We start from the raw sequence: 26,986 nt of genomic DNA on the forward strand, positions 1-26,986 counted from the left end.
ATCGAAAGGCACGGGTGCCTTCAAGCGGCTAGATGTTCGTTACCATTCGCCATCAGATTTGCCACCAATGCTCCTTATGGGACACATCACTGCACTCTATACTCCTCTGTAAACTGGTCATCTCTGTATACCCGTCGCAAGACCCACTGGTTAGTGCTTATTTATAAAACCCTCTCAGGCTTCACTCCGCCCTATCGGAGATATCTACTACAGCCCTCATCCTACACATACAACACCCATTCTGCCAGTCACATTCTTGTAAATGTCCCCAAAGCACACACAACCCTCGGTCGCTCCTCTTTTCAGTTCACTGCAGCTGCAACTGAAACGAACTGCAACAAACACTCAAACTGGACAGTCATTTTTTTTATTTCACCTTTATTTAACCAGGTAGGCTAGTTGAGAACACGTTCTCATTTACAACTGCAACCTGGCCAAGATAAAGCAAAGCAGTGTGACACAGACAACAACACAGAGTTACACATGGAGTAAACAATAAACAAGCCAATAACACAATAAACAAGTCAATGACACAGTAGAAAAAAGAAAGTCTATATACAGTGTGTGCAAAAGGCATGAGGAGGTAGGCAATAAATAGGCCATAGGAGCGAATAATTACAATTTAGCAGATTAACACTGGAGTGATAATTGAGCAAATGATGATGTGCAAGTAGCGATACTGGTGTGAAAAAGAGCAGAAAAGTAAATAAAATATAAATAGTATGGGGATGAGGAAGGTAGATTGGGTGGGCTATTTACAGATGGACTATGTACAGCTGCAGCGATCGGTTAGCTGCTGATAGTTGATGTTTAAAGTTGGTGACGGAAATAAAAGTCTCCAACGTCAGCGATTTTTGCAATTCGTTCCAGTCACTGGCAGCAGAGAACTGGAAGGAAAGGCGGCCAAATGAGGTGTTGGCTTTGGGGATGATCAGTGAGATATACCTGCTGGAACGCGTGCTACGGGTGGGTGTTGTTATCGTGACCAGTGAACTGAGATAAGGTCGGAGCTTTACCTATCATAGATTTATAGATGACCTTTTATCTCAATCTCTTCATGCAAAGACTCAATCATGTACACTCTGACAGTTGTGGCTGCTTTGCGTGATGTATTGTTGTCTCTACTTTCTTGCCCTTTGTGTTGTTGTCTGTGCCCAATAATGTTTGTACCATGTTTTGCGCTGCTACCCTGTTGTATTGTCACGTGTTGCTGCCTTGATATGTTGTTGTCTTAGGTCTGTCTTTTTGTAGTGTTGTGTCTCTTGTCGTGATGTGTGTTTTGTCTGTCCCCGCAGGAGGCATGTTTGCCTTTCGGTCAACCGTCATTGTAAATAAGAATTTGTTCTTAACTGACTTGCATAGTTAAATAAAGGTTAAATACATCAAATAAAGCCTTAGTGTTCTTGGGCACAGGGACTATGGTGGTCTGCTTGAAACATGTTGGTATTACAGACTCAGTCAGGGACAGGTTGAAAATGTCAGTGAAGACACTTGCCATTTGATCAGCTCATGCTCGGAGTACACGTCCTGGTAATACGCCTGGCCCTGCGGCCTTGTGAATGTTGACCTGTTTAAAGGTCTTACTCACATCGACTACGGAGAGAGTGATCACACAGCCGTCCGGATCAGCTGATGCTCTCATGCATGTTTCAGTGTTACTTGCCTCGAAGCGTATGGTAGGCTCGCGTCACTGGGCAGCTCGCGGCTGTGCTTCCCTTTATAGTCTGTAATAGTTTGCAAGCCTTGCCACATCCGACTAGCGTCAATGCCAGTGTAGTACGATTCAAGTGTATAGGTGCAGGGTTAGATGGAGATCCTAATCTCCTTTTCCCTTTTTTTTTGGTGACCAAAATGTGCAATTCGCACTCCAACCTGCGAAACGCAGCAATATGCAACTAGTCTGCCGGAAAAAGCCACACAAAGAAGAAACTCGATTGTCCAGTGTTCTGGTACATCATTTTAATAAAGTTTTTTTTTAGGAATATCCCGTGGAATTGTGGGATAGCAATGGCGGCTTCTGTCTTTGTAAACAAAAAACGCACAATTTACAAAAGATAATAGCTAATGGTTTGAATCATTTCAAGTGGGTGGCACAGTTTTCGTACTTACATTAATGTTATTTTCCCAATAACTCGGGTTGTTAATGTTATTGAAGATCGTTTTTTGATTTACAATAAATACATGTGGCAGGTTTAGCTAGCTCGCTAAAAAAAGACTAGCAAGTGTAAGCGTCTTGATAGACTCACCACCTATATTGTTAAAGGTAAGCAAGCCCGTGTTTTATTAAATGGGATTTTACAATTGTACTGTAATATCGGGTGTATAGTCGTACCTATTAGTTTAATTTCCTTTTTGTATAATAGCTAGCTCGCTATTTAATTAATTGGCTGAGCGATATCCAGTTATCTAGCTAGGTAACGTTATCTACTTTAACGTGTTTTATTTGAAGTCACGTCTGTCACTAAATTATAATCGGTCGTTCATTGGCGTTAATGTAGTAGTAACAAATATAATATAAGTAGCTAGTGTAGCTACAGTACTGACTAAATACCTACGTAGCTAGCTACTGTAGCAATATAAAATACATTCCGTGAATTATTCAAGCGATTTTATACTTTTGATCGATTAGTTTAATGTATTAATCTCAAGTCGGTCAAATTTCCGTATGCAAAGTGCTTTTGGTTAAGTGTTTCGGTCTAAATTATCTGACACATCCTTAACGTTACGTAATTAGTAGTTGGCTAATCTCCCCAAAAATGTGGTATCCAATCCAGACAGTTGTTTGAGACCATGGATGATGATGCGTCACTGCATCGACTGGAGGGCAGTGACCCCACTGCGCAGGTTGGCGGGCTGATTGTGAAGAAGAAGAGTGCAGCAGTAGAGCCTCATGTCTTTCGTGCACCCACTCCACGCACCTCTCTCCTGGGCCTGGATCTGCTGGCAGCTCAAAAGAGAAAAGAGCGTGAGGGCAAGGAGCAGGCTGAGGCTGACAGTGATGACAGGAATAACAAGAAATCCAAGGTATCCTCCTACAAGGATTGGGAGGAAGGGAAGAGTGATTCTGGGTCTGATGAAGAAGACAAAGACGAGGAGGATCAAGGTGGTAAAAAAGAGAGGTATGTTATGTGATTTGTTATTTGGTTTGAGTTACTGTAGCCTCTTTTCGTACTGGCACAGAATACAAACTCTCCCTATCAAGAGATCTAAACTGATGCATGCAGTGTTGTCTAATTGACACTTTATTCTATGTTTCATAAAGTAGCAGGAAGTACCGTGTGACTGGCTCAGAGACACCCTCTAACCCTGGAGGGGTCAGTGAAGAGTTCCGTCGCAAACACCAGCAGAGGGAGAAAGACCGGCGTGAGCATGGAATGTACGCCTCCTCCAAAGAGGACAAGAACAGAGAGAGGGAGAAGGACAGAGAGAGGATCAGAGATACGGACAGAGATCGAAGGGGTGAAAGAGGTGAGCAAAAAAATGTATACATCTGCATGCACATTGTTAATATTCTGGCAATAGCGGTCTTTTCTATCTATTGTGTATTTCTGACTGAAGTAATTACTAACTGTTTTGATGGCAGATGAGCGGGAACGCAGTCACAGCCGCGGCGGCGGCAGCTGCCGGTCGGAGCGTGGAGACCGCAGTGAGAGGAGTGAGCGCTCACAGAGAGAAGGCTGGTCCTCCGAGCGCATCAGCCGGGGGAGCAAGAGAGAGGAGCCTTCAACGCCCCAGACACGCCCCAAAGGTCAGTAACCCTGCCACACCCCCGGACAGGCAGTTCTTTAAGGTCCTTAGGTCACGCTTACAATACACAAACTACTCTCTCTCCCTTCATTCCTCATACCCTTTGAATCAGATGGCACTCCCTCGCGCACCAGCTGGGATGAGGATGACAGCGGCTATGCCAGCTCACGCCGTTCCCACTGGGAATCTCCCTCTCCTGCCCCTTCACACAAGGATTCTGACAAGTCTGAACGGTCGGAGCGCAGCCCCCGCTCTGGACGGGAGAGTGAGAGGAAGGACAAGTAAGCAACTGCAGCTCAACAGTTGTATGTTAATTTAACTGGGTTTAATAGTATTATTAAAAGACTCCTTTTCAGTGGCTATTAGAAATGTTATTTTCAGCTTTTAAATGAACTTTTGTTGTTTCTGTTCCCAGGTCAGTCAGAGGCCGGTATCCTGATGACACGCCCCTTCCCACCCCATCATACAAGTACAACGAATGGGCCAATGACAGGAAGCACTTAGGCTCCACTCCTCGTCTGTCCCGTGGGAAAGGTAAGCCCCTCTTTCCCCTCTCCCTCTTCCCCCAGTCACATTTGAGCTCTTATTAATGCTCTGATAAGGCTTGCTGATGTTTGTGGATTGTGTCTCTGTGCCCCAGGTAAGAATGAAGGAGAGGATGGCATCGCCTTTGATAATGATGATGAGAAGCAGCAGTGGGAGGAGGACCAGAAGGTCAGTGGACATGTGGAGTCTTGGCAGTAACACAAATGAATAGCTTTCCCAACTTTCATAAATGCACATTTCTATGTATTGACTATTGCCCTGCGGTGTTGCAGCAAGCAGACAGAGACTGGTACATGATGGACGAAGGCTATGACGAGTTCCACAACCCACTGACCTCCACCTCTGAGGATTATGTGAAGAAAAGAGAGCAGATCCTGCAGAAGCAGACACAGAAACGCATCTCTGCCCAGAGACGACAGATCAATGAGGTATGGCACTGTGTTGCTACTCTATAACCACCTCCAGCCCTGGGTGTATGTAGCCCGTTTAGTTATCGTTAATACCACCCATGGATTTTAATTTTGTGTGTGTGTGTTGACTGTGTTTAACGATTCGTGTTGTGTTCCTCCTGCCAGGATAATGAGCGCTGGGAGACTAACCGTATGCTGACCAGTGGAGTGGTCCAGAGGCTGGAGGTGGATGATGACTTTGAGGAGGACAACGCTGCCAAGGTCCACCTGCTGGTTCACAACCTGGTCCCTCCCTTCCTGGACGGGAGGATAGTCTTCACCAAGCAGGTAATAAATCATTACAGCACATTATGGGCCAATTAAATTACCAACACTCCGCCGCTACCTGTTTATTTGGACAGGGAAGCTAAAACTTTTAATTTGTCTCTATACTCCAGCATTTTGGATTTGAGATCAAATGTTTTGTGAGGCGACACTTTGGCTCTGACCATACCAGGGTCGCAATATTCTTTTCCAATTACAAAAATGAAAATGCAAAGCAGACCACTCTCTTTGGTCCTTTAAAAACCTGCTGTATGTAAAATATTCTGTACTATAGTTTGGAATTTTTTGGGGACTCTAGGTGATAGCATAACTATGTTTGTTTCCAACATTAGGGCAGTTTTCCTAAATAAGTTAAATGTGCTTCGGGTTTTGTTTCCATTACCAATAACAGGGGAGGGTAGCATTTTTGGGGGGTATGATATTTATGCCTCTAACTTTCTCACTCATAATTATTCACAATTCATTCATGATTATCTGTAATCATGCTAGCATCCACATTAAAGTAGAAGTCTTCAGAAACATATTCTATTCTTATTTACAATGAAAGTAAGTCCAAAATGACACAATTTACCATTCATTTCTATTGGGCACAACAACATCTGAAACACAACCAAAACAAACCGCACATGCATCCAATACATTTCTAGGCTCAAAAGCTTAATGCAGTCATTGCTTGCTAGGAATATGGAACCAAATACTAAACGTTCACAGAATTTAATACATTATTAGTGAATTTGTCCAAATACAGTTTCTTCAGAAAGTATTCACACCCCTTTACTTTTCCACATTTTGTTGTTGCACCTTGAATTAAATCTAATCTGAGATTTTTAGGTCACTGGCCTATACACAATAATACCCCTTAATTTAAAAGTGGAATTATCCTTTTAGAAAGGTTTACAAATGAATTAAAAATAGATATCTGAAATGTCTTGAGTCAATAAGTATTCAACCCCTTTGTTATGGCAAGCCTAAATAAGTTCAGGAGTAAACATGTGCTCAATAAGTTGCATGGACTCACTCACTGTGTGCAATAGTAGTGTTCTACAGGATCTTTTTATGAATACCTCTGTACCTCACACACACAATTATTTCGGTAAGGTCCCTCAGTCGAGCAGTGACATTCAAACACAGATTCAACCACAAAGACCAGGGAGGTATTCAAATGCCTTGTAAAGTAGGGCACCTATTGGTAGACTGGTAATTGTTTTTCAAAGGAAGACATTGAATATCCCTTTGAGCAAGGTAAAGCTATTAATTACACTTTGGATGGCATGTCAATACACCCAGGCAATACCAAGGTACAGGCGTCCTTCAGTTGCCAGTGAGGAAGGAAACCACTCAGGGATTTCACGATGAGACCAATGGTAACTTTAAAACAGTTACAGAGTTCAATGGCTATGATGGGAGAATACTGAGGATGGATCAACATTGTCAATTAAGTTAGTATTGTGGAGTAACTACAGAGTGAAAAGCAGGAAGTCTGTGCACAATAAAACATATTCCAAAACATGCATCCTGTTTGCAGTAAGGCACTAAAGTAAAACTGCAAAAAATGTGGCAAAGAAATATTTGGGGAAAATTCAGCACAACACATCATGGAGTATAGCTCTTCATATTTTCAAGCATGGTGGTGGCTGCATCATGTTATGGTGAGGAATAGGATGGTTTTTTTTAGGATAAAAAGAAAAGGAATTGAGTTAAGCGCAGACAAAATCCTAGAATGAAACCTGGTTGTCTGCTTTCCACCAGACACTGGGAGATAAATTCACCTTTCAGCAGCACAACACAAGGCCAAATATACAGTGCATTCAGAAAGTATTCAGACCCCTTGACTTTTTCCACATTTTGTTATGTTACAGCCTTGTTCTAAAATTGATTCGATCGTCCCCCCCCCCACAATCTACACACAATACCCCATAATGACAAAGCAAAAACAGGTTTTTAGAAATGTTTGCAAATTTATTCCAAATAACAAATGAAATCACATTTACATAACTATTTAGACTCTTTTGAAGCATCTTTGGCAGCGATTACAGCCTCTAGTCTTCTTGGGTTTGACGCTACAAGCTTGGCACACCTGTATTTGGGGAGTTTCTCCCATTCTTCTCTGCAGATCCTCTCAAGCTCTGTCAGGTTGGATGGGGAGCGTAACTGCACAGCTTTTTTCAGGTCTCCCCAGAGATATTCGATTGGGTTCAACTCCTGGATCTGGCTGGGCCACTCAAGGACATTCGGAAACTTGTCCCGAAGCCACTCCTGCGTTGTCCCTTGGCTGTGTGCTTACGTGTCTTGGCTGTGTCCTCACCTTCCAACAGGTCGTTGTCCTGTTGGAAGGTGAACCTTAGCCCCAGTCTCAGGTCCTGAGCGCTCTGGAGCAGGTTTTCATCAAAGATCTCTCTGTACTTTGCTCTGATCATCTTTCCCTCGATTCTGACTATTCTTCCAGTCCCTGCCGCTGAAAAACATCCCCAAAGCATGATGCTGCCACCACCATGCTTCAGCGTAGGGATGGTGCCAGGTTTCCTCCATACGTGACGCTTGGCAGTCAGGCCAAAGAGATCAATCTGGTTTCATCAGACCAAAGAATCTTGTTTCTCATGGTCTGTGAGTCCTGTCATGTGCCTTTTACTGAGGAGTGGCTTCCGTCTGGCCACTCTACAATGGCCTGATTTGGTAGAGCGCTTCAGAGATGGTTGTCCTTCTGGATGGTTATCCCATCTCCACAGAGGAACCCTGGAGCTTTGTCAGAGTAACCATCGGGTTCTTAGTCACCTCCCTGACGAAGGCCCTTCTCCCCCGATTGTTCAGTTTGGCCGGGTAGCCAGCTCTTGGAAGAGTCTTGGTGGTTCCAATCTTCTTCCATTTAAGAATAATGGAGGCCACTGTGTTCTTGGGGACCTTCAATGCTGCAGACATTTTGTGGACCCTTCTCCAAATCGTTTTGCTCTGATGTGCGCTGTTAACTGTGGGAAGTCGGAAGTTTACATACACCGTAGCCAAATACATTTAAACTCAGTTTTTCACAATTTCTGACATTTAATCATAGTAAAAATGTCCTGTCTTAGGTCAGTTAGGATCACCACTTTATTTTAATAATGTGAAATGTCAGAATAATAGTAGAGAATTATTTATTTCAGCTTTTATTTATTTTATCACATTCCCAGTGGGTCAGACGTTTACATACACTGAATTAGTATTTGGTAGCATTGCCGTTAAATTGTTTAACATGGGTCAAACTTTTGGGGTAGCCTTTCACAAGCTTACCACAATACATTGGGTGAATTTTGGCCCATTCTTCCTGACAGAGCTGGTGTAACTGAGTCAGGTATGTAAGGCCTCCTTGCTCGCACACACTTTTTCAGTTCTGCCCAACTTTTCTATGGAATTCAGGTCAGGGCTTTGTGATGGCCACTCCAATGCCTTGATTTTGTTGTCTTTAAGCCATTTTGCCACAACTTTGGAAGTATGCTTGGGGTCATTGTCCATTTGGAAGACCCATTTGCAACCAAGCTTTAACTTCCTGACTTATGTCTTGAGATGTTGCTTCAATATATCCACATAATTTTCCTTCCACATGATGCCACTATTTTGTGAAGTTCACCAGTCCCTCCTGCAGCAAAGCACCCCCACAACATGATGCTGCCACCCCTGTGCTTCACAGTTGGGATGGTGTTCTTTGGCTTGCAAGCCTCCCCTTTTTCCCTCCAAACATAACGATAGTCATTATGGCCAAACAGTTCTATTTTTGTTTCATCAGACCATAGGACATTTCTCCAAAAAGTACGATCTTTGTCCCCATGTGTAGTTGCAAACTGTAGGCTGGCTTTTTTATAGTGGTTTTGGAGCAGTGGCTTCTTCCTTGCTGAGCGGCCTTTCAGGTTATGTCGATATAGGACTCGTTTTTACTGTGGATATAGATACTTTTGTACCAGTTTCCTCCAGCATCTTCAAGGTCCTTTGCTGTTGTTCTGGGATTGATTTGCACTTTCCACACCAAAGTACGTTCATCTCTAGGAGACAGAACGTGTCTCCTTCCTGAGCGGTATGATGGCTGCGTGGTCCCATGGTGTTTATACTTGCGTACTATTGTTTGTACAGACCTGGTACCTTCAGGCATTTGGAAATTGCTCCCAAGGATGAACCAGACTTGTGGAGGTCAAAAATTTTTGAGGTATTGGCTGATTTCGTTTGATTTTCCCATGATGTCAAGCAAAGAGGCACTGGGTTTGAAGGTAGGCCTTGAAATATATCCACAGGTACAACTCCAATTGACTCAAATTATGTCAAATTATGTCAATTAGCCTATCAGAAGCTTCTAAAGCCATGAAATCATTTTCTGGAATTTTCCAAGATGTTTCAAGGCACAGTCAACTTAGTGTATGTAAACTTCAGACCCACTGGAATTGTGATACAGTGAATTATAAGTGAAATAATCCGTCTGTAAACATTTGTTGGAAAAATGACTTGTGTCATGCACAAAGTAGATGTCCTAACCTACTTGCCAAAACTATAGTTTGTTAACAAGAAATTTGTGGAGTGGTTGAAAAACGAGTTTGATTGACTCCAAACTAAGTGTATGTAAACTTCCAACTTCAACTGTAGACAGGTGTATACCTTTCCAAACCATGTCCAATCAATTTAATTTACCACAGGTGGACTCCAAGTTGTATCTCAAGGATGATCAATGGAAACAGGATGCACCTGAGTTCAATTTTGAGGTTCTTAGGAAAGCGTCGGAATACTTATGAAAATAAGGTGACATTCTGTTCTGTCGCCTCGTATAAAACATTTGATCTCAAATTCAAAATGCTGGAGTATAGAGACAAATATGATTTTTTTCTTCACTTTCCAAATATTTTGGGGAGTGTATATACTTTTAAGGTCTGAGCCATTGGCGGAGAGCTGTTGCAGGCTTGTTGAGGGATTGTGACAGTCTGCTGATAAGTATTTGGAACTGGCTGAGTAATAACTAGTGGACTTACTATCAGAGTTGCTGTGTACTGAATGCGTACGGTTGCTGATGTCTCTCTGTGCTGTAGCCGGAGCCTGTCATCCCTGTGAAAGACGCCACCTCTGACATGGCCATCATCTCCCGCAAGGGCAGCCAGCTGGTCCGCAAGCACCGCGAGCAGAAGGAACGCAAGAAGGTAGGCGATGTTTAATTAAAACAGCTATACAGTACTTGATGGTATGGTTACTGGCTGAATATCTGACTGTCATTTTGATTGTTTCTCCAGGCTCAACAGAAACACTGGGAGCTGGCAGGCACCAAGCTGGGTGACATTATGGGCATCAAGAAGACCGAGGACGGGGATAGCTCTGGGGGCAAGCCAGTGGGTGAGGATGGCAGGGTGGACTACAGGTAACAAGCCTTTTACTAAAGACTTATTTATTTTTTCCATTCTGAATGTTTATTAAACATCTGTTGTGACAAGAATGTGCGACAAGAACAACCTCATTAATGGCCTCCCTCTCCTCTCCTTCCTCCCTCCAGAACGGATCAGAAGTTTGCAGACCACATGAAAGATAAGAGTGAGGCCAGCAGTGAGTTTGCTAAGAAGAAGACCCTGCTGGAGCAGAGGCAGTATCTGCCCATCTTCGCTGTGAGGCAGCAGCTGCTCAACATCATCAGGTAGCTACTCTACTGGACCCGGCCTGGCTGTCCTTGGACATCACCCCCGGTCTTACCCCAGATGCAGGCTTTCATTCAGGATGTATGATAAAGACATGTATGGCAATGAAGGGGGGAGTTGGGGGCTGTGAAGTCAGAATGTTCATATGTGATTTACCTTTGGTTAGAGAATGACCACATCAAAGATGACTTAGGTAATGTTAAACAGCGTTTATAAATCATTGACAAATACACTTCCAGATCTGTTTTTGTAAGCCATTATTCATGTTTCCACAGTTTCGTAAGGTTGAAAGTCCCATCAGGATTGTATTGTTATTGGTTGTGATGTGATTCTGTCCAGGGACAACAGCATTGTGATTGTGGTGGGGGAGACGGGCAGTGGGAAGACCACCCAGCTGACCCAGTACCTTCACGAGGACGGCTACACCAGTTACGGCATGGTGGGCTGCACCCAGCCCCGCAGAGTGGCAGCCATGAGCGTGGCCAAGAGAGTCAGCGAGGAGCTGGGCAGCAACCTGGGAGAGGAGGTGAGCATTCAGCTGGCTTATGGAGGAGCCACTAGACAAACATTAACTAGATCTTAGAAACAGTGATCTATGGATCAGTCAAAGCAGTGGATAACTAGTCTTATCAGTTAACCCAGTGTAACAGACCTGACAAGAGTTTCTGAACTGCAATGAACTTGTTTATCGAGAAACGGAACTACCCCAGAACAGAATAAGTGTGTGTGTGTGTGTGTGTGTGTGTGTGTGTGTGTGTGTGTGTGTCCCACCAGATATCAATGTTCACTGTGTGTAGAGGTTATCTGTTAATTGATGTTGAGTCATGGTGCTGTCTTGGTTTTTTCCTTATGGATTTGACGCTTGTATTCATATGTTGTGCAACACTGCCATCTAGTGGTGATTCGGAGATTGTACACCGCTTCCATTCTGCAACTTGTCATGGAACTCTCCTCGCCAGCTCGTTTCTTTGGTTGACCCGTAGCACTGTCGTTTGAAGGCCGTAATTCATACGTGGAATGTAAATGTATGTAGTTCACTACTAAACCATTCATTTACATTTTTGTTGCTTTGCAGGTGGGTTATGCGATCCGTTTTGAGGACTGTACGTCGGAGAAGACTGTGATAAAGTACATGACAGACGGTATCCTGCTGCGAGAGTCTCTCAGAGAGTCAGATCTGGACCACTACAGTGCTGTCATCATGGACGAGGCCCACGAACGCTCCCTCAACACAGACGTGCTGTTCGGCCTGCTACGAGAGGTCAGAGAGACACCTTTTCTTTCTTTTTCTCCAGGTCGTTTGTATGTTTAGTGGATAGAGTGGTAAAGAGGTGAAGGTAGGATCGAGAGTGCTGAAAGAGCAGTGGGCTGGCTTAGACTTCCAGTCCAGGGAGACACTTTTACAACTCCCTGGATGTTATTCAATTGTGAATCTTTTGCATATGTTTTATTCGGAGGCTTTGTTTGTTTTGTAAGCAGTAGTAGAACTCTCTGTCCTCTTCTTCCAGGTTGTATCGAGGCGTTCTGACCTCAAGCTGATAGTCACCTCAGCCACCATGGACTCTGACAAATTTGCTGCATTTTTCGGCAACGTTCCCATATTCCACATTCCAGGAAGAACATTCCCTGTAGACATCTTATTCAGCAAGGTATTGTGTCCAACTCTCCATTCAACATCTCTTCCTTATTATGGATATGTTTTTACAGGGAGTCAACACAGCCATTTAATTTGCATAATGACTTATACCCTGACTAGACCGGCCACATTTCGTGCGCGAGGGTTGCAAAATAAATGTACACATGCATGTTTTTCAATCATTTCATCCACACTACTTGGTTGTATTTCAGATGCTCGATGCAATGCAAGTCCCGCCTCTTCCATCTCCTTATTGGTTTTCACGAAGATACAAACCCATGTGGGTGCTTTTAAAGACTAACAAGGAGAGATGAATCAAAGATAACTAAGAACTAACTTAGTTAGAACTAACTTGGTTTCACTTTTGTCTGTGGGTTAATCGTCATAGTAGAGAAACGCACACATTTGTCAAATTGACAAAGAACCAGCTAAAAAGAGGACCATTTGCATGTCTGGTAAAAAAGCATCCCTGGAGAAACTGCGAGCAACATCTATCTAGCTGAATGTCCATGAACGTTTCATGTGTTTCCACCTTTCCTGAAATGAATAGAATTGATTCACAGATGGTTTTGGTATTTTAACCTGCGTGTAATGGTCACGCCTGGTGGGGATAGAGAAAATGATCACGCGCACAATGGACTCAGCCACGGGGGCTGGTTAAGTCATGGAGTAAGACTACTGTTATTTGTACCAAGGTAGTGCGTGGTTGCTGTGTATTCTAACAGTGTTGTGTGTTTGGGCAGACTCCCCAGGAAGACTATGTGGAGGCAGCAGTGAAGCAGGCCCTACAGATCCACCTTAGTGGTATGGGGGGAGACATCCTCATCTTCATGCCTGGCCAGGAGGACATCGAGGTGACGTCAGACCAGATTGTGGAGCGTCTGGAGGATCTGGAGAGCGCCCCTCCTCTGACTGTACTGCCCATCTACTCCCAGCTGCCCTCTGACCTCCAGGCCAAGATCTTCCAGAAGGTAACCAATAACACCCAGTTACTGTTACACTAACATGTACAGTTGGAACTCTTAACATACTGCAGTATCCTATGTACACAAGCATACTTGCTGTTAGGTAGTCGGAATGCATATACAGTGCATACAGTGCATTCGGAAAGTATTCAGATCCCTTGACTTTTTCCACATTTTGTTAGGTTACAGCTTTATTCTAAGATTAAATAAAACATTTCGTCATCAATCTACACATAATACCCCATAATGACAAAGCAAAACCAGTAAAAAAAATATTTAAAAAAGTATTTGGTCTGATGAAACCAAGATTGAACTCTTTGGCCGGAATGCCAAGCGTCACGTCTGGAAGAAACCTGGCACCATCCCTATGGTGAAGCATGGTGGTGGCAGCATCATGCTGTGGGGATGTTTTTCAGCGGCAGGGACTGGGAGACTAGTCAGGATCGAGGGAAAGATGAACGGAGCAAAGTACAGAGAGATCCTTGATGAAAACCTCCTCCAGAGTGCTCAGGACCTCAGACTGGGGTGAAGGTTCACCGTCAAACAGGAAAACGATCCTAAGCACACAGCCAAGACAATGCAGGAGTGGCTTCGGGAGAAGTTTACAAATGTCCTTGAGTGGCCCAGACAAAGCCTGGACTTGAAACCGATCTCTTAACATATCTGGAGAGGCCTGAAAATAGCTATACAGTGACCATCCCCATCCAACTTGACAGTTTGAGAGGATCTGCAGAGAAGAATGGGAGAAAATCACCAAATACTGGTGTGCCAAGCTTGTATCTTCATACCCAAGAAGACTAGAGGCTGTAATCGCTGCCAAAGGTGCTTCAACAAAGTACTGAGTAAAGGGTCTGAATACCTATGTAAAACATTATTTATTTTTGTCATTATGGGGTATTGTGTGTAGATTGATGAGGGGGAAACAGCAATTTATTCCATTTTAGAATTAGGCTGTAACGTGAAAAAGTCAAGGGGTTTGAATACTTTCCGAAGGGACTGTATATTACACAAAAAGGAACACGTCCTTCTTACTGGTAAAGTGACGTGTGGGTAATGTCTTTGTTGTGTTCTCTAACCGCCAGGCTCCAGATGGTGTGAGGAAGTGCATTGTTGCCACCAACATTGCCGAGACCTCCCTGACTGTGGATGGTATCATGTTTGTTGTGGATGCTGGATACTGCAAACTCAAGGTACCCTGTCACCCTCACTATCTTCCCCAGACTATCAAATGATATAGACAAGCCATGTTAGGATAGTATTTCTCTGTGTTTGTTGCTGATGTGTTCTCTTTGACAGGTGTTCAACCCTCGCATTGGTATGGATGCCCTGCAGGTGTACCCCATCAGCCAGGCTAACGCCAATCAGCGTGCGGGCAGAGCAGGACGTACAGGGCCAGGCCAGTGTTACAGGTAAGTCACTGTCTACACACACACACACACACACACACACACACTTACTCACACTCACGTAGTCTCACACTCCAAATGTGCAGTCCTCCCACCTTCCTCAGTTTCCAGAGGGCTACCCTTGTCCTCCAGTTGTGGTAGAGAAGTATGGAGCCATAATGAAAGGCAGTTATTTGAAGGTGTCACCTTAGTGTGATGTTTGAGAGTTCCAGTCAGGGCTAGCAGGAAGGGAGTATTCACATGTCAAGACTGTCCTGGCTTCTAGAAAGATACTTCAATACTCCTACATCTGACTGAAGCAGTCTGGAACTAAAATATTAGATCAGCCATATCTTCCCCTTTTCATGTCTATCTGGGCCTAGATACAGGAATAAACAGGCTGAATTACACAATTCTCCTCACTCTGCCTGCTATCTCATTCCAACCGCTCCTATCCACCAAAAAGGTAGAACACCAGCTAACAACATTAGCATCCATTTGTATGGTGAGCCGTGCTGAAACGGGTGTCTATCTGAAGCTTGTGTGTGTGTTGTTGTGTGAAATGCCGCCGCCGGTGTTTCATCCTCTGGCTGATGCACATCAGAGCTCCCCTCAGATGGGCTGTCCAGGCCTCGGATCTGCAAGGCGGCCGGGCTGCTTTCAAAGCCATCAGAGGCTGGGAGGGAGAGAAGGAGGGAGAATCCTAATCTCCACAGGATTTCATGCAGTTTAACTCTGTTTACAGCAGGGAGAATGTGACACAAAAGCCTGTTCTCTCTGAGATTTAACATGACCTTTCACCTATCTGTCATACTACACCAAGTTGAGGGAGATGGTGACACGCACACCAGACAAAAGATTGTTTTGCCTTGTAAATGAGCTTGGAATTTTATAAAAGCCCCCTCTACCAAGATTACCCCCTATGAATAATCAATTTGGGAGTTGGGCTTTAGTGGGTGGGGCCTAGGCGTTTGGAGGGGTGGGAGGTGACGTGTGCGGGCCGTGCTGGGTGACTCGACTTGTGTGGAGAATCTGCTACTCAAAGCACCTCTTAGCTGTGACTGCACCCAACACACACACACACAGCACATCTCCAGCCCTGAGGACATTCACTCAACCCGGCGTAAACAAACACAGATCATTCCCTCATAATGCACACACTTCAGAGGGATTAGCCACTATCTGAAATGGTTGAGAGATGCTTTGTTAAGCCAGACCTATCAGTCTGAAGCAGCAATGGGAGCTGCTCTAAATAGTTTGGTTAGTAAATACCTCATAAGTAGCTTGGTTAAATGTTTATAATGTGCAGTAGGCCTGTCTCTTTGCCCTTCTCTAAATGTCAGTTGGGGAGCGTTCAGCTTTCATGGAAACGGAGGCTTCTCAATCACGGTGCCGTTGTTACAGGGTTAGAGCGCTGCGCCGTTGTTACAGGGTTAGAGCGCTGCGCCGTTGTTACAGGGGTAGAGCGCTGCGCCGTTGTTACAGGGTTAGAGCGCTGCGCCGTTGTTACAGGGGTAGAGCGCTGCGCCGTTGTTACAGGGTTAGAGCGCTGCGCCGTTGTTACAGGGGTAGAGCGCTGCGCCGTTGTTACAGGGTTAGAGCGCTGCGCCATTGTTACAGGGTTAGAGCGCTGTGCCGTTGTTACAGGGTTAGAGCGCTGTGCCGTTGTTACAGGGTTAGAGCGCTGTGCCGTTGTTACAGGGTTAGAGCGCTGTGCCGTTGTTACAGGGTTAGAGCGCTGCGCCGTTGTTACAGGGTTAGAGCGCTGTGCCGTTGTTACAGGGTTAGAGCGCTGCGCCGTTGTTACAGGGTTAGAGCGCTGCGCCGTTGTTACAGGGTTAGAGCACTGTGTGAAGTCATCAGTGCCATGCAGAGCGGGTTTAACCAGATGGTGAAGACAGCATCTCCAGACCTGTCACTCCATGGAGCATTTGTGCATTTACAAAAAAATGTGTCTGCTAGATTATTCAATAACCTCCCCCGTTGGTGTCGCTCTCACTCAAATCTTTCCTTCTCTCCTCCTCTCCTCCTCTGTCCATCCAGGCTGTACACCCAGAGCGCCTTCAAGAATGAGATGTTGACCACCACCATCCCAGAGATTCAGAGGACCAACCTGGCCAACGTGGTGCTGCTGCTCAAATCCCTGGGGGTCCAGGACCTGCTGCTCTTCCACTTCATGGACCCCCCGCCTGAGGACAACATGCTGAACTCCATGTACCAGCTGTGGATCCTGGGGGCCCTGGACAACACAGGTGGGTCTCTGCCATGGCCTGGACCACATCACTCAAGATTAGGCCACTAAATGTACAAATTGATCAAATATAATAATTTATCTCAGAAAACAAGGTTAAAATATGTTGGGATAAGTATGTGTTCCCCACCAGCAATACAGCCAACAGATTAACAATAACTACAGATTAACAATAACTACACGTGCGAGGAGAGATTTGGATGATGGAACTAGTCAATAGGTTGCTGTAATGGTATGTACATGCACTGCACACCGTAAAGTATAGAGCTAGGTAGCACTGTGGTGTAGGTAGTGGAGTAATTGCATAGTGCTTTATCCTCTGTTAGATTTGACTGGCTGAGTCTCATCTCTGTCTCATCTGAGCCAGATCCCTGGGGATTAGGGGATTTGGTGTCTGTGGAGGACTTTTGACGTTTGCCTGTGTGGTGTGTTAACAGCAGATTATCTCTGATTTAAGGTTTACCTGGCCAATACAGCCTGTTCTGCATCTGCACTTTCCCTCTAAGCTCCTTTATAGTCTGTCATGTAATCATTTAAATCAGAGCTGCCAAAGTTAGATTTAAATATGATTTTGTAACCATCCTCCTATGTCAGCACTTTATCTCTCTCTCAGGGCTATAGACAGGAAGGTGTCACCTTTATTGTATTTCCCCTCTCCTCTGTCTGTAGACAGGAAGTGTTAATATTTGTGTCCCCCTCAGGTTCCCTGACCCCCACTGGGAGGCTGATGGTGGAGTTCCCTCTGGACCCGGCTCTGTCCAAGATGCTGATCGTATCATGTGACATGGGCTGCAGTGCTGACATCCTCATCATCGTCTCCATGCTGTCTGTACCGGCCATCTTCTACAGGCCTAAGGTAGATGTCATTGAGATCGCCAACCAATGAATGTCTTAATGTGTTGCTAATGTTTGTTTATCTTACTGTTAAGAAAAATGACCCCTGTATTTCCTCTGTGTCCCGACCTTTCCAGGGTCGTGAGGAGGAGAGTGACCAGGTGAGGGAGAAGTTCTCTGTCCCAGAGAGTGACCACCTGACCTACCTGAACGTCTACCTGCAGTGGAAGAACAACAACTACTCCAGCATCTGGTGCAACGAACACTTCATCCACACCAAGGCCATGCGAAAGGTCAGACCACGCTCTTGTCCTTTACCCTCTCTGACCAGTCTCCCTGGTTTAGGATCGAAATGCACTTTATTACCACTTTGCATCACAATAGTCACACACTGAGCAATGTGTATTCAATGTCCTCTTGTGTTGGTTCTCCGGTAGCTAACGTGTCTCTGTGTGTGGTGGGTGTTTCAGGTGCGCGAGGTGCGCTCGCAGCTCAAAGACATCATGGTGCAGCAGAGGATGAACCTGGTGTCCTGTGGCTCAGACTGGGACATCATCAGGAAGTGTATCTGTGCTGCCTACTTCCACCAGGCAGCCAAGCTGAAAGGCATAGGGGAGTATGTGAACGTGAGGACAGGCATGCCCTGCCACCTCCACCCCACCAGCTCTCTGTTTGGTATGGGCTACACCCCAGACTACATCACCTACCACGAGCTGGTCATGACCACCAAGGTAACAGACCCAGCCTCCACACAGCTACGCTATGATCTGGACTGTTCAGAGATGATGTTCTACACCTTGACTCACCAGAAAGAGCTGTCATATATATCAGCCTTTTAGCTCTGTTACTGTGTTCTAATGTGTTGTAACCTGTGTTGTTTGATGTCCCTCCTGTAGGAGTACATGCAGTGTGTGACTGCGGTGGATGGGGAGTGGCTGGCTGAGCTGGGGCCCATGTTCTACAGCGTCAAACAGGCAGGGAAGAGCAGGATGGTAAGCTCTTCGGCCCTTACTTCCTCCCTCCCTACGTCTCATGGTTAGTTCCTCCTCCCTCTGTCCTTTTCTTTCCTCTCACCCCTCTGTTCTTCTCTCTCTCTGTGTAGGAGAACCGGCGGCGGGCCAAGGAGGAGATCACTAACATGGAGGAGGAGATGTCTCTGGCGGAGCAGCAACTGAGGAGCAGGAGAGAGGATCAGGACAGGAAGAGTAACGTGGGCAGCGTCAGGTATACACTCATCTATCTTCATGGAGAGGTTTCACTCTGACAATAGTCCCAGTCGCTATTAAATAGACCGCCGCGGCCTCACCCGCCTGTGGTTACCTTGGTTACCCAATTGGCTCACAGCAACAGCTTTACCTTTTTCAAACTCAAGTTTCTTACAGAGCTACATTTAAGAAAAGTACACGTCTAAAGATTACTTTTCCACATTGCTGAGCGTTCCCGCTACTCAGAAAAATGTAATATTGAAAGGCTTCCATTTACATTACATTTACATTTAAGTCATTTAGCAGACGCTCTTATCCAGAGCGACTTACAAATTGGTGCATTCACCTTATGACATCCAGTGGAACAGCCACTTTACAATAGTGCATCTAACTCTTTTAGGGGGGTGAGAAGGATTACTTATCCTATCCTAGGTATTCCTTAAAGAGGTGGGGTTTCAGGTGTCTCCGGAAGGTGGTGATGGACTCCGCTGTCCTGGCGTCGTGAGGGAGTTTGTTCCACCATTGGGGGGCCAGAGCAGCGAACAGTTTTGACTGGGCTGAGCGGGAACTGTACTTCCTCAGTGGTAGGGAGGCGAGCAGGCCAGAGGTGGATGAACGCAGTGCCCTTGTTTGGGTGTAGGGCCTGATCAGAGCCTGGAGGTACTGAGGTGCCGTTCCCCTCACAGCTCCGTAGGCAAGCACCATGGTCTTGTAGCGGATGCGAGCTTCAACTGGAAGCCAGTGGAGAGAGCGGAGGAGCGGGGTGACGTGAGAGAACTTGGGAAGGTTGAACACCAGACGGGCTGCGGCGTTCTGGATGAGTTGTAGGGGTTTAATGGCACAGGCAGGGAGCCCAGCCAACAGCGAGTTGCAGTAATCCAGACGGGAGATGACAAGTGCCTGGATTAGGACCTGCGCCGCTTCCTGTGTGAGGCAGGGTCGTACTCTGCGGATGTTGTAGAGCATGAACCTACAGGAACGGGCCACCGCCTTGATGTTAGTTGAGAACGACAGGGTGTTGTCCAGGATCACGCCAAGGTTCTTAGTGCTCTGGGAGGAGGACACAATGGAGTTGTCAACCGTGATGGCGAGATCATGGAACGGGCAGTCCTTCCCCGGGAGGAAGAGCAGCTCCGTCTTGCCGAGGTTCAGCTTGAGGTGGTGATCCGTCATCCACACTGATATGTCTGCCAGACATGCAGAGATGCGATTCGCCACCTGGTCATCAGAAGGGGGAAAGGAGAAGATTAATTGTGTGTCGTCTGCATAGCAATGATAGGAGAGACCATGTGAGGTTATGACAGAGCCAAGTGACTTGGTGTATAGCGAGAATAGGAGAGGGCCTAGAACAGAGCCCTGGGGGACACCAGTGGTGAGAGCGCGTGGTGACGAGACAGATTCTCGCCACGCCACCTGGTAGGAGCGACCTGTCAGGTAGGACGCAATCCAAGCGTGGGCCGCGCCGGAGATGCCCAACTCGGAGAGGGTGGAGAGGAGGATCTGATGGTTCACAGTATCGAAGGCAGCCGATAGGTCTAGAAGGATGAGAGCAGAGGAGAGAGAGTTAGCTTTAGCGGTGCGGAGCGCCTCCGTGATACAGAGAAGAGCAGTCTCAGTTGAATGACTAGTCTTGAAACCTGACTGATTTGGATCAAGAAGGTCATTCTGAGAGAGATAGCGGGAGAGCTGGCCAAGGACGGCGCGTTCAAGAGTTTTGGAGAGAAAAGAAAGAAGGGATACTGGTCTGTAGTTGTTGACATCGGAGGGATCGAGTGTAGGTTTTTTCAGAAGGGGTGCAACTCTCGCTAACTTGAGCCATGTGAGTGCTAGCTAGCTACCAACCAGAACATTAAGCTAGCCAAGACCAACAACACACTATAAAGCTACAAGTAGTGAGTGGAATTAACAAGCAGACTGTACTTAACAAGTTAAATGTCTTACCTGTGATTAAATGTTTTTTACACACATTGCTACGTGTAGCCTACTTGGACACCGCGTCCCCACATTTCCCACTGTCCCACACCGAATAGCCTGAAGCCACAGGGCTCTTCTCGCAGGCTCCATTTCCCTACGTGGGAACATTGTGAACCGTAGGTCGGGATTTTTGACCTGGTTAAATGTACATCGAACAACATTGCAGCTTTTCTGTATGTTTTGTTATTTCTGTATAACAGAAAAATCGACGCAAAGTTTGTTCTTTTACAATGGGGGTCAATGGGAAATGTTTGTTTTCCAGAATGGGCCCCTTCCGAGTCGTAGAAACGGGTTAATTTAGCTGCTTCTCTACCATCTCTCTCTCTCTAATTATCTCTGCCTCTCCTTCTCTCTTATCCTCTTTGTCTTCTCTACCATCTCTCTCTCTAATTATCTCTGCCTCTCCTTATCTCTTATCCTCTTTGTCTTCTCTACCATCTCTCTCTCTAATTATCTCTGCCTCTCCTTCTCTCTTATCCTCTTTGTCTTCTCTACCATCTCTCTCTCTATCTCTGTCTCTCCTTCTCTCTTATCCTCTTTGTCTTCTCTACCATCTCTCTCTCTAATTCTCTGCCTCTCCTCTCTTATCCTCTGTCTTTCCTACCTCATTTTCCATGATGAGCTTTTCTCACCTCCAGTCCTTCCAGACGAGACAAAAATAAATAATATTGACTCCTGGCTGACCCCCATTACTGCTGCTATTTAAATGGTGCCACAGCAGAGGGGAGAAAGAAGACAGCGTTTATTTTCAAATGAGAAGGGACACCTTTTTAGTTTGCACCTGTTCCATAAGGCTCACAAAAGAGATGTGTTTGGGAGGGTAAAAAATAACACTTTCATATTAGCAATAAATCTGCTGATTAATTAACAATAAGAGTGTCTGTCAGTCTCCAAAATGATCACATTAAAACGCAGAGGATTAAGGAATAGATTAGAGAACGAGTGCCTCAGAATTATGATAATAAACATGGCCGGCTCTCGTGGGCTGTCTGCTGCTTTTGTCCGGCTCTGCCTGTGAACACAAGCATCCCTTCACCGTGCCCCCATGAAACACTTCTACGACACATTTTGATCTGGTTCCTGTCTGTCATTCAGCAACCCCACCCGTACTCAGATAAGTGGGCTCAAAGCTTTAAGTCAGTGATTTTATGGGAGCTTTTATTCAATGTAAATGCAGGGCTATGAGAAGTGTTCTGTCCTTGTATGTGAAAGTGGTGGTAGGAATGAGGGTGCCGTCTTCCCTCTGCTGTGTTCACCAAACACCTGTGTGTGGAAAGAAGAGTGGCCCTCAGACAGAGAGCTCTTAAAGCACTTGACAACAATATATCTGTCTACTAGACCTAGAATGATCCATCCTGCTTCCAAACTCTGCTTTTACTGAGGATTATGTAAAGGGAGGCACATTAGTTAGCATTTGGCTTTAATCTCAGCCAGGCTGTCCTCCTCACTTCTCCATATCCTCCTACCAGCAGGCCTCTCAGGATGTGTGTGTGTGTGTGTGTGTGTGTGAAAGACATTGGAAAATAAAGGTGAAAGACTTTCTTAGCCTCTAGAAATCACCCTGTTAAATTAAAGTTTAATTTAATAAATAAATAAATGTTGAAGGCCTGAGGACATTGTTGTCACTTTAGCTGGGGGTGAGGTGGGGTGGACAGAACTGAGGGATGAAGGGAAGGACTGGGTTATGACCTGATGGCTGTAACTGCTGGTGTGTGTGTGAGGACTGAGGAGGGAATGCTGGGTAGTGTCAGAGTGTCACGCTGCTGTAATTAAAGATGATAGATTTTGCTGTCAGCAGCGTCCGCTTATCCCCCCTGTTAGCCTGTCCCCCCCCCTGTTAGCCTGTCTCTCTCCCGTTAGCCTGTCCCCCATCTGCTAGCCTGTCCCCCATCTGCTAGCCTGTCCCCCATCTGCTAGCCTGTCCCCCATCTGCTAGCCTGTCCCCCCCTGCTAGCCTGTCCCATTATGTCTGACATGGCAAGTTTAAAAAAAAATGTGCCTTCTGTTATTGCCAATTGTCTATTCTTTTGTCTCGATAGGGCTGTGAAAATCTGCACCCCGGGAAGGAAGGAAGAGGCACCCATGACCCCAAAGCGCACCCCAGCTCGTTTTGGGCTCTAGATCTTCTGTTAAGACTTAAACACTTGAACTCACCACTAAATATCACCTGTATGTGTACCATACCATCACTGGATGAGCTTTGCTGAGAGGGCTTGGATAACTGCCCCTCCTATTGTTCGGTACTAGCTGCAGTTCAGACAGAGGCCAGCAGAGGTAGAACTTGTATAAGACATGAGGCTCCCGTAACAGACCTTTTCTGTCAGCAAATCCACATCGTGTCCCTCCATTTTTACGTGCAGAGAGATACAGTATACGGCTGTTAGAATGCAGTATTTTCTATTTCTGTGATAGTAAAAAAACGAACAAAAAAAAAAAAACAATGATGAAACATCATTGAAAAGGTATCGTCTTTAAAGGGTATGTGATATACTTTGAAAATCTGCCAAAGCCTTTATCATAATCCTTCACAGGCTACAGTGTCCAAGCAGGAAACCTTTAGTTGTTCCATCTCCTACTGTACCCTACAAGGGGCTGTTTTCTTGATGGTAGTCTCTCCCGATCAATATAAACTATGTTCAATAAGGCTGGGAATTGCCAGGGACCTCACCATATTAGCATGATACTTTGGTGCTGATACGATATGTATTGCGATTCGATACTGTGATTTTATTGTGAGTCGATGTTCCGAACATATTGCTCACCATGTATCTGCTGCAGAGGGACAAGAGAGAGATCCATGAGAAACGAGTTTTGATCAGTCATGGAAATAAAAGTTCTGAATACAAAAGATGGAGAACAAGAAATGGAAGGAAAATACTGGCGTTTTGGTACAGGAAACTAGCGCAAAAATAATATTGCGATATTGTCAAAACAATTAAATATCGTCAAATGATATCCCGATATGTAACTGTATAGACCCCCCCCATTACTAGTGTTTAAGTAGTGCTGCATTGTGCTGTCAGTCATAAGTGGGCGGCTGGTCCAATCTAGTCTGATCCCGTAGTGTGTTCATTGGGCTGTATGACATTCAGTGTGAGTAGAGAGAGGAGGCAGAAGTTGTACTGTCGTGTGTCCATGAATCATGTCCCTCTCAAATCTCCTTCAAGAGATCATTTTCACCTTGTACAACTGGCTGACCTCTGTATCCTTTTGTATGTTGTGTGTAGCAAATGGCCTGTGCCATGGTGAAGTGCCCCTTCACTGACTGAAGCATTATCCAAACTGTGCTTGTGGCATGAGTGGCTCAGACCTTATATCTGGAGCTACCTTAACAACACCCTTCATGCAAACTGTTTGGAGGACAAGCTTTAGCAATTGAGCTTTTCCTAACCCCATTAGCCCTCCACAGCACTGTAATATTCCTCAGCTTCTCTCCGTTTACACATGAATGTCAGAACCTGGATGAAACTCATGATGGCCTCAGCCTCTCATGGTCCTTGTGTTGAAAATGGCCACCAATTTTATCTTGAGATTCCCCTCCAAGTCAAGTGGGTGAATGATCCCAGAAATGTATTTTGCAGGGTACATGGTTGGAGTTGATATGTGTGTGTGTGTAACTGTGGCACGTCTCTTAGATCAGGGTTTCCCAAACTCAGTCCCAGGGGCATGTTTTGGTCCTTGCACTACACAGCTGACTCAAATAATCAAAGCTTAATGATTAGTTGGTTATTTGATTCAGCTGTGTAGTCCTAGGGCAGAAACCAAAACGTGCACCTGGGGGGCCCCAGGACTGAGTTTCGGAAACCCTGTCTTACATCATGTCTCTTCACCAGACTGATATGTCCTGCACTTGAGTAGTCAGGTTTAGCAAGGTGTTTCAGCAAGTTCCAAGCGGTGGACTTGATTCTGAAGTCATTCATTCTGTGTACTAGATTGACTTTGTATAGTTTTGTACAGACCAGTATCTTGTCTTGTGGTGGTCAGTGATTCTGTTTTGTGATGTGAAATTAGGCTCTGGTAACACCAGCCCATGGTTTGCGAATATAATTTTTAACTTGACTACAGTTTGGGAACTGAAAATAAATGGTCTTATTTTTTACTCTGTTGGTTTATGTGTCCTTGATTCCCTCACCACAGGTAAAACAAAGTAAACGCTATCTCAGTCAGAGCCTAAGGGCTCGATTGAATTTGCATTGCGGAAGTGCTGTAGTAAAGCGCAATTGAAATGTAAAGGTCATTTCTGATTGAGCCGACATGCAGCGTTTACTGTGAATGCAGTCTCCGTGAACGTGGGAGCATTGCCTTTAAGGGCTGTAATCAATCTGTACTGCCGAAGATCAGCATTATGGCGTGATTGGAAATTTAAAGGCAATGTATCCGCAGACTGCATGTCTAAATCAAATGATTTTACCATTTCTACCGCGCTACAACGCTAATCTTCAGTGCTACGGATTGAATCCAGCCCTACATTTCAATGCTATACCGCGGACTCTTCAGCGATTACGGATTGAATCCAGCCCTACATTTCAATGCTATACCGCGGACTCTTCAGCGATTACGGATTGAATCCATCTCCTAAACCTCATGTCTGAGCTAATGATCAATGCTTGAAGGGCTGGATTCAATCCGTATCACGGAAGATCTGCGTTTTATAGCTCAAATGACATTTTAAAGGCCCTGTTCGCAGAGACTGCATTCACAGTAAACACTGCATAAGCCATGTCGGCTCAATTGGAAATAACCCTTACATTTCAACACGGATCTTCTGTGATACAGATTTTATCCAGCCCATAGTCCATGTTTATGTAGTTTAGTCCAGTCTTTTACATGTATGTAATCACCTGCTAATGATTGACAGGTGGATAGATTTTCATGTATATAACCTGCTAATATCTGACGAGTGACTACAGTTCCAACAGCTTTTCTGCCAGAGGAATGGTGAACCTTGCCCAACAACCCAATTTGAATAAATATGCAGCTAATCATGGCCCGCTCATTAGCGGTGGCAGACCTGTCCGTAATTAATTTAGCTTTTCCCAGCAGCCCTTGGGTTTTACACACATGCTCGCACATACACACACAATTCAATTATTGGCCGCAGCCAGAGAATATTTAATCAGCCGCTGATCTGGCAGAAAGGTGAGGTGACACTTTCTAATTCTAATTATGATGGATGACCCTCCTTGGCCAAACAAAGCAGTGTCTTTTTTACTCTCTGTTTCTCCCAGCCAGCTAGCATGGATTTGTGGTATTTTGTACTTTTTTTCTCGTATGTTTGACCATAGGGGTGGAGTGCAAAGGTCATGATGACTGATGTCACTGTGTAGTAGAGTAGAAATGGCTCAACACCTAGCTCTGACAAGATCAAATTGCGGTGACGTTCTATTGATATAGGAGAGAGTGAACACAACTTGAGCTTAGATGAGTAAACCTGTCAGATAAAACAAAATAAATCAGTGCATCCCCCTCACAAAAACACGGGTAGGTAGCCTGTCGGTTAACAGTGTTGGGCCAGTAACCGTAAGGTCGCTGGTTAGAATCCCCAAGCTGGCACGGTGGAAAAATCTGCTGTTCTGCCCTTGAGCAAAGTAATTAACCCCAGACAACAACAACTGCTCTGTGGACGTCGATTTAAGGCAGCCCACCGCACCTCTCTGATTCAGAGGGGTTGGGTTAAATGCATTCAGTTGTGCAACTGACTAGCTATCCCCTTTCCCTCCAGATATGCAGTGGTTAAATTGAGCTGGACTACCCAGAGCCAGACTCCTGCACCTTGTTAGAGAGCGTGCCATGCTGAGCTTCAGCACCTTACGGGTCCAAAAAGAAAAGTAGGATAAAAGTATTATAAACCAAGGTTATGGTTAAGCCAAAATTAGAGTTGCAGGCAGCTATTGTTAGGATTTAACCATGGTTTGGACTTAAAGCTAGGGATGTGGTTGATGTTAGTGTTGAACCATGATGTGGACTTGAAGATAAATAGGGTTGTGGTTGAGGCTAGGGTAAGAGTTGAACCGTGATTGGGACTTGAAGCTAGGGTTTGGGGTTAGTTATTATTATTTTTAATTTCACCTTTATT

At 45.2% G+C, this 26,986-nt stretch overlaps 1 protein-coding gene across 3 annotated transcripts; it reads left to right on the plus strand.

Annotated features, from left to right (window-relative positions):
* The first annotated feature begins 1,979 nt into the window (after positions 1-1,979).
* LOC118394167 (pre-mRNA-splicing factor ATP-dependent RNA helicase PRP16-like) lies at positions 1,980-25,009 on the plus strand. Of its 3 annotated transcripts, none has more exons than XM_052462241.1 (25): positions 1,980-2,263; positions 2,775-3,119; positions 3,263-3,468; positions 3,584-3,748; positions 3,860-4,028; positions 4,163-4,281; positions 4,388-4,461; positions 4,566-4,721; positions 4,869-5,030; positions 10,067-10,174; positions 10,265-10,389; positions 10,522-10,659; positions 11,000-11,186; positions 11,736-11,921; positions 12,169-12,309; positions 13,040-13,267; positions 14,344-14,451; positions 14,558-14,670; positions 16,690-16,898; positions 17,599-17,753; positions 17,869-18,024; positions 18,202-18,462; positions 18,628-18,723; positions 18,834-18,955; positions 22,950-25,009. In XM_052462241.1, exons 2-25 carry the CDS (start codon positions 2,791-2,793, stop codon positions 23,029-23,031), a joined length of 3,795 nt encoding a protein of 1,264 aa, XP_052318201.1. In that variant the 5' UTR covers positions 1,980-2,263; positions 2,775-2,790; the 3' UTR covers positions 23,032-25,009. The 3 variants fall into 3 exon arrangements, with proteins under 3 accessions (XP_052318201.1, XP_052318203.1, XP_052318202.1); XM_052462243.1 differs by having other exon boundaries at positions 3,266-3,468; XM_052462242.1 differs by having other exon boundaries at positions 2,008-2,083.
* Positions 25,010-26,986: the final 1,977 nt, after the last annotated feature.

The sequence above is a fragment of the Oncorhynchus keta genome, chromosome 14, assembly GCF_023373465.1.
Source record: "Oncorhynchus keta strain PuntledgeMale-10-30-2019 chromosome 14, Oket_V2, whole genome shotgun sequence".
Lineage (NCBI taxonomy): Eukaryota > Metazoa > Chordata > Actinopteri > Salmoniformes > Salmonidae > Oncorhynchus > Oncorhynchus keta.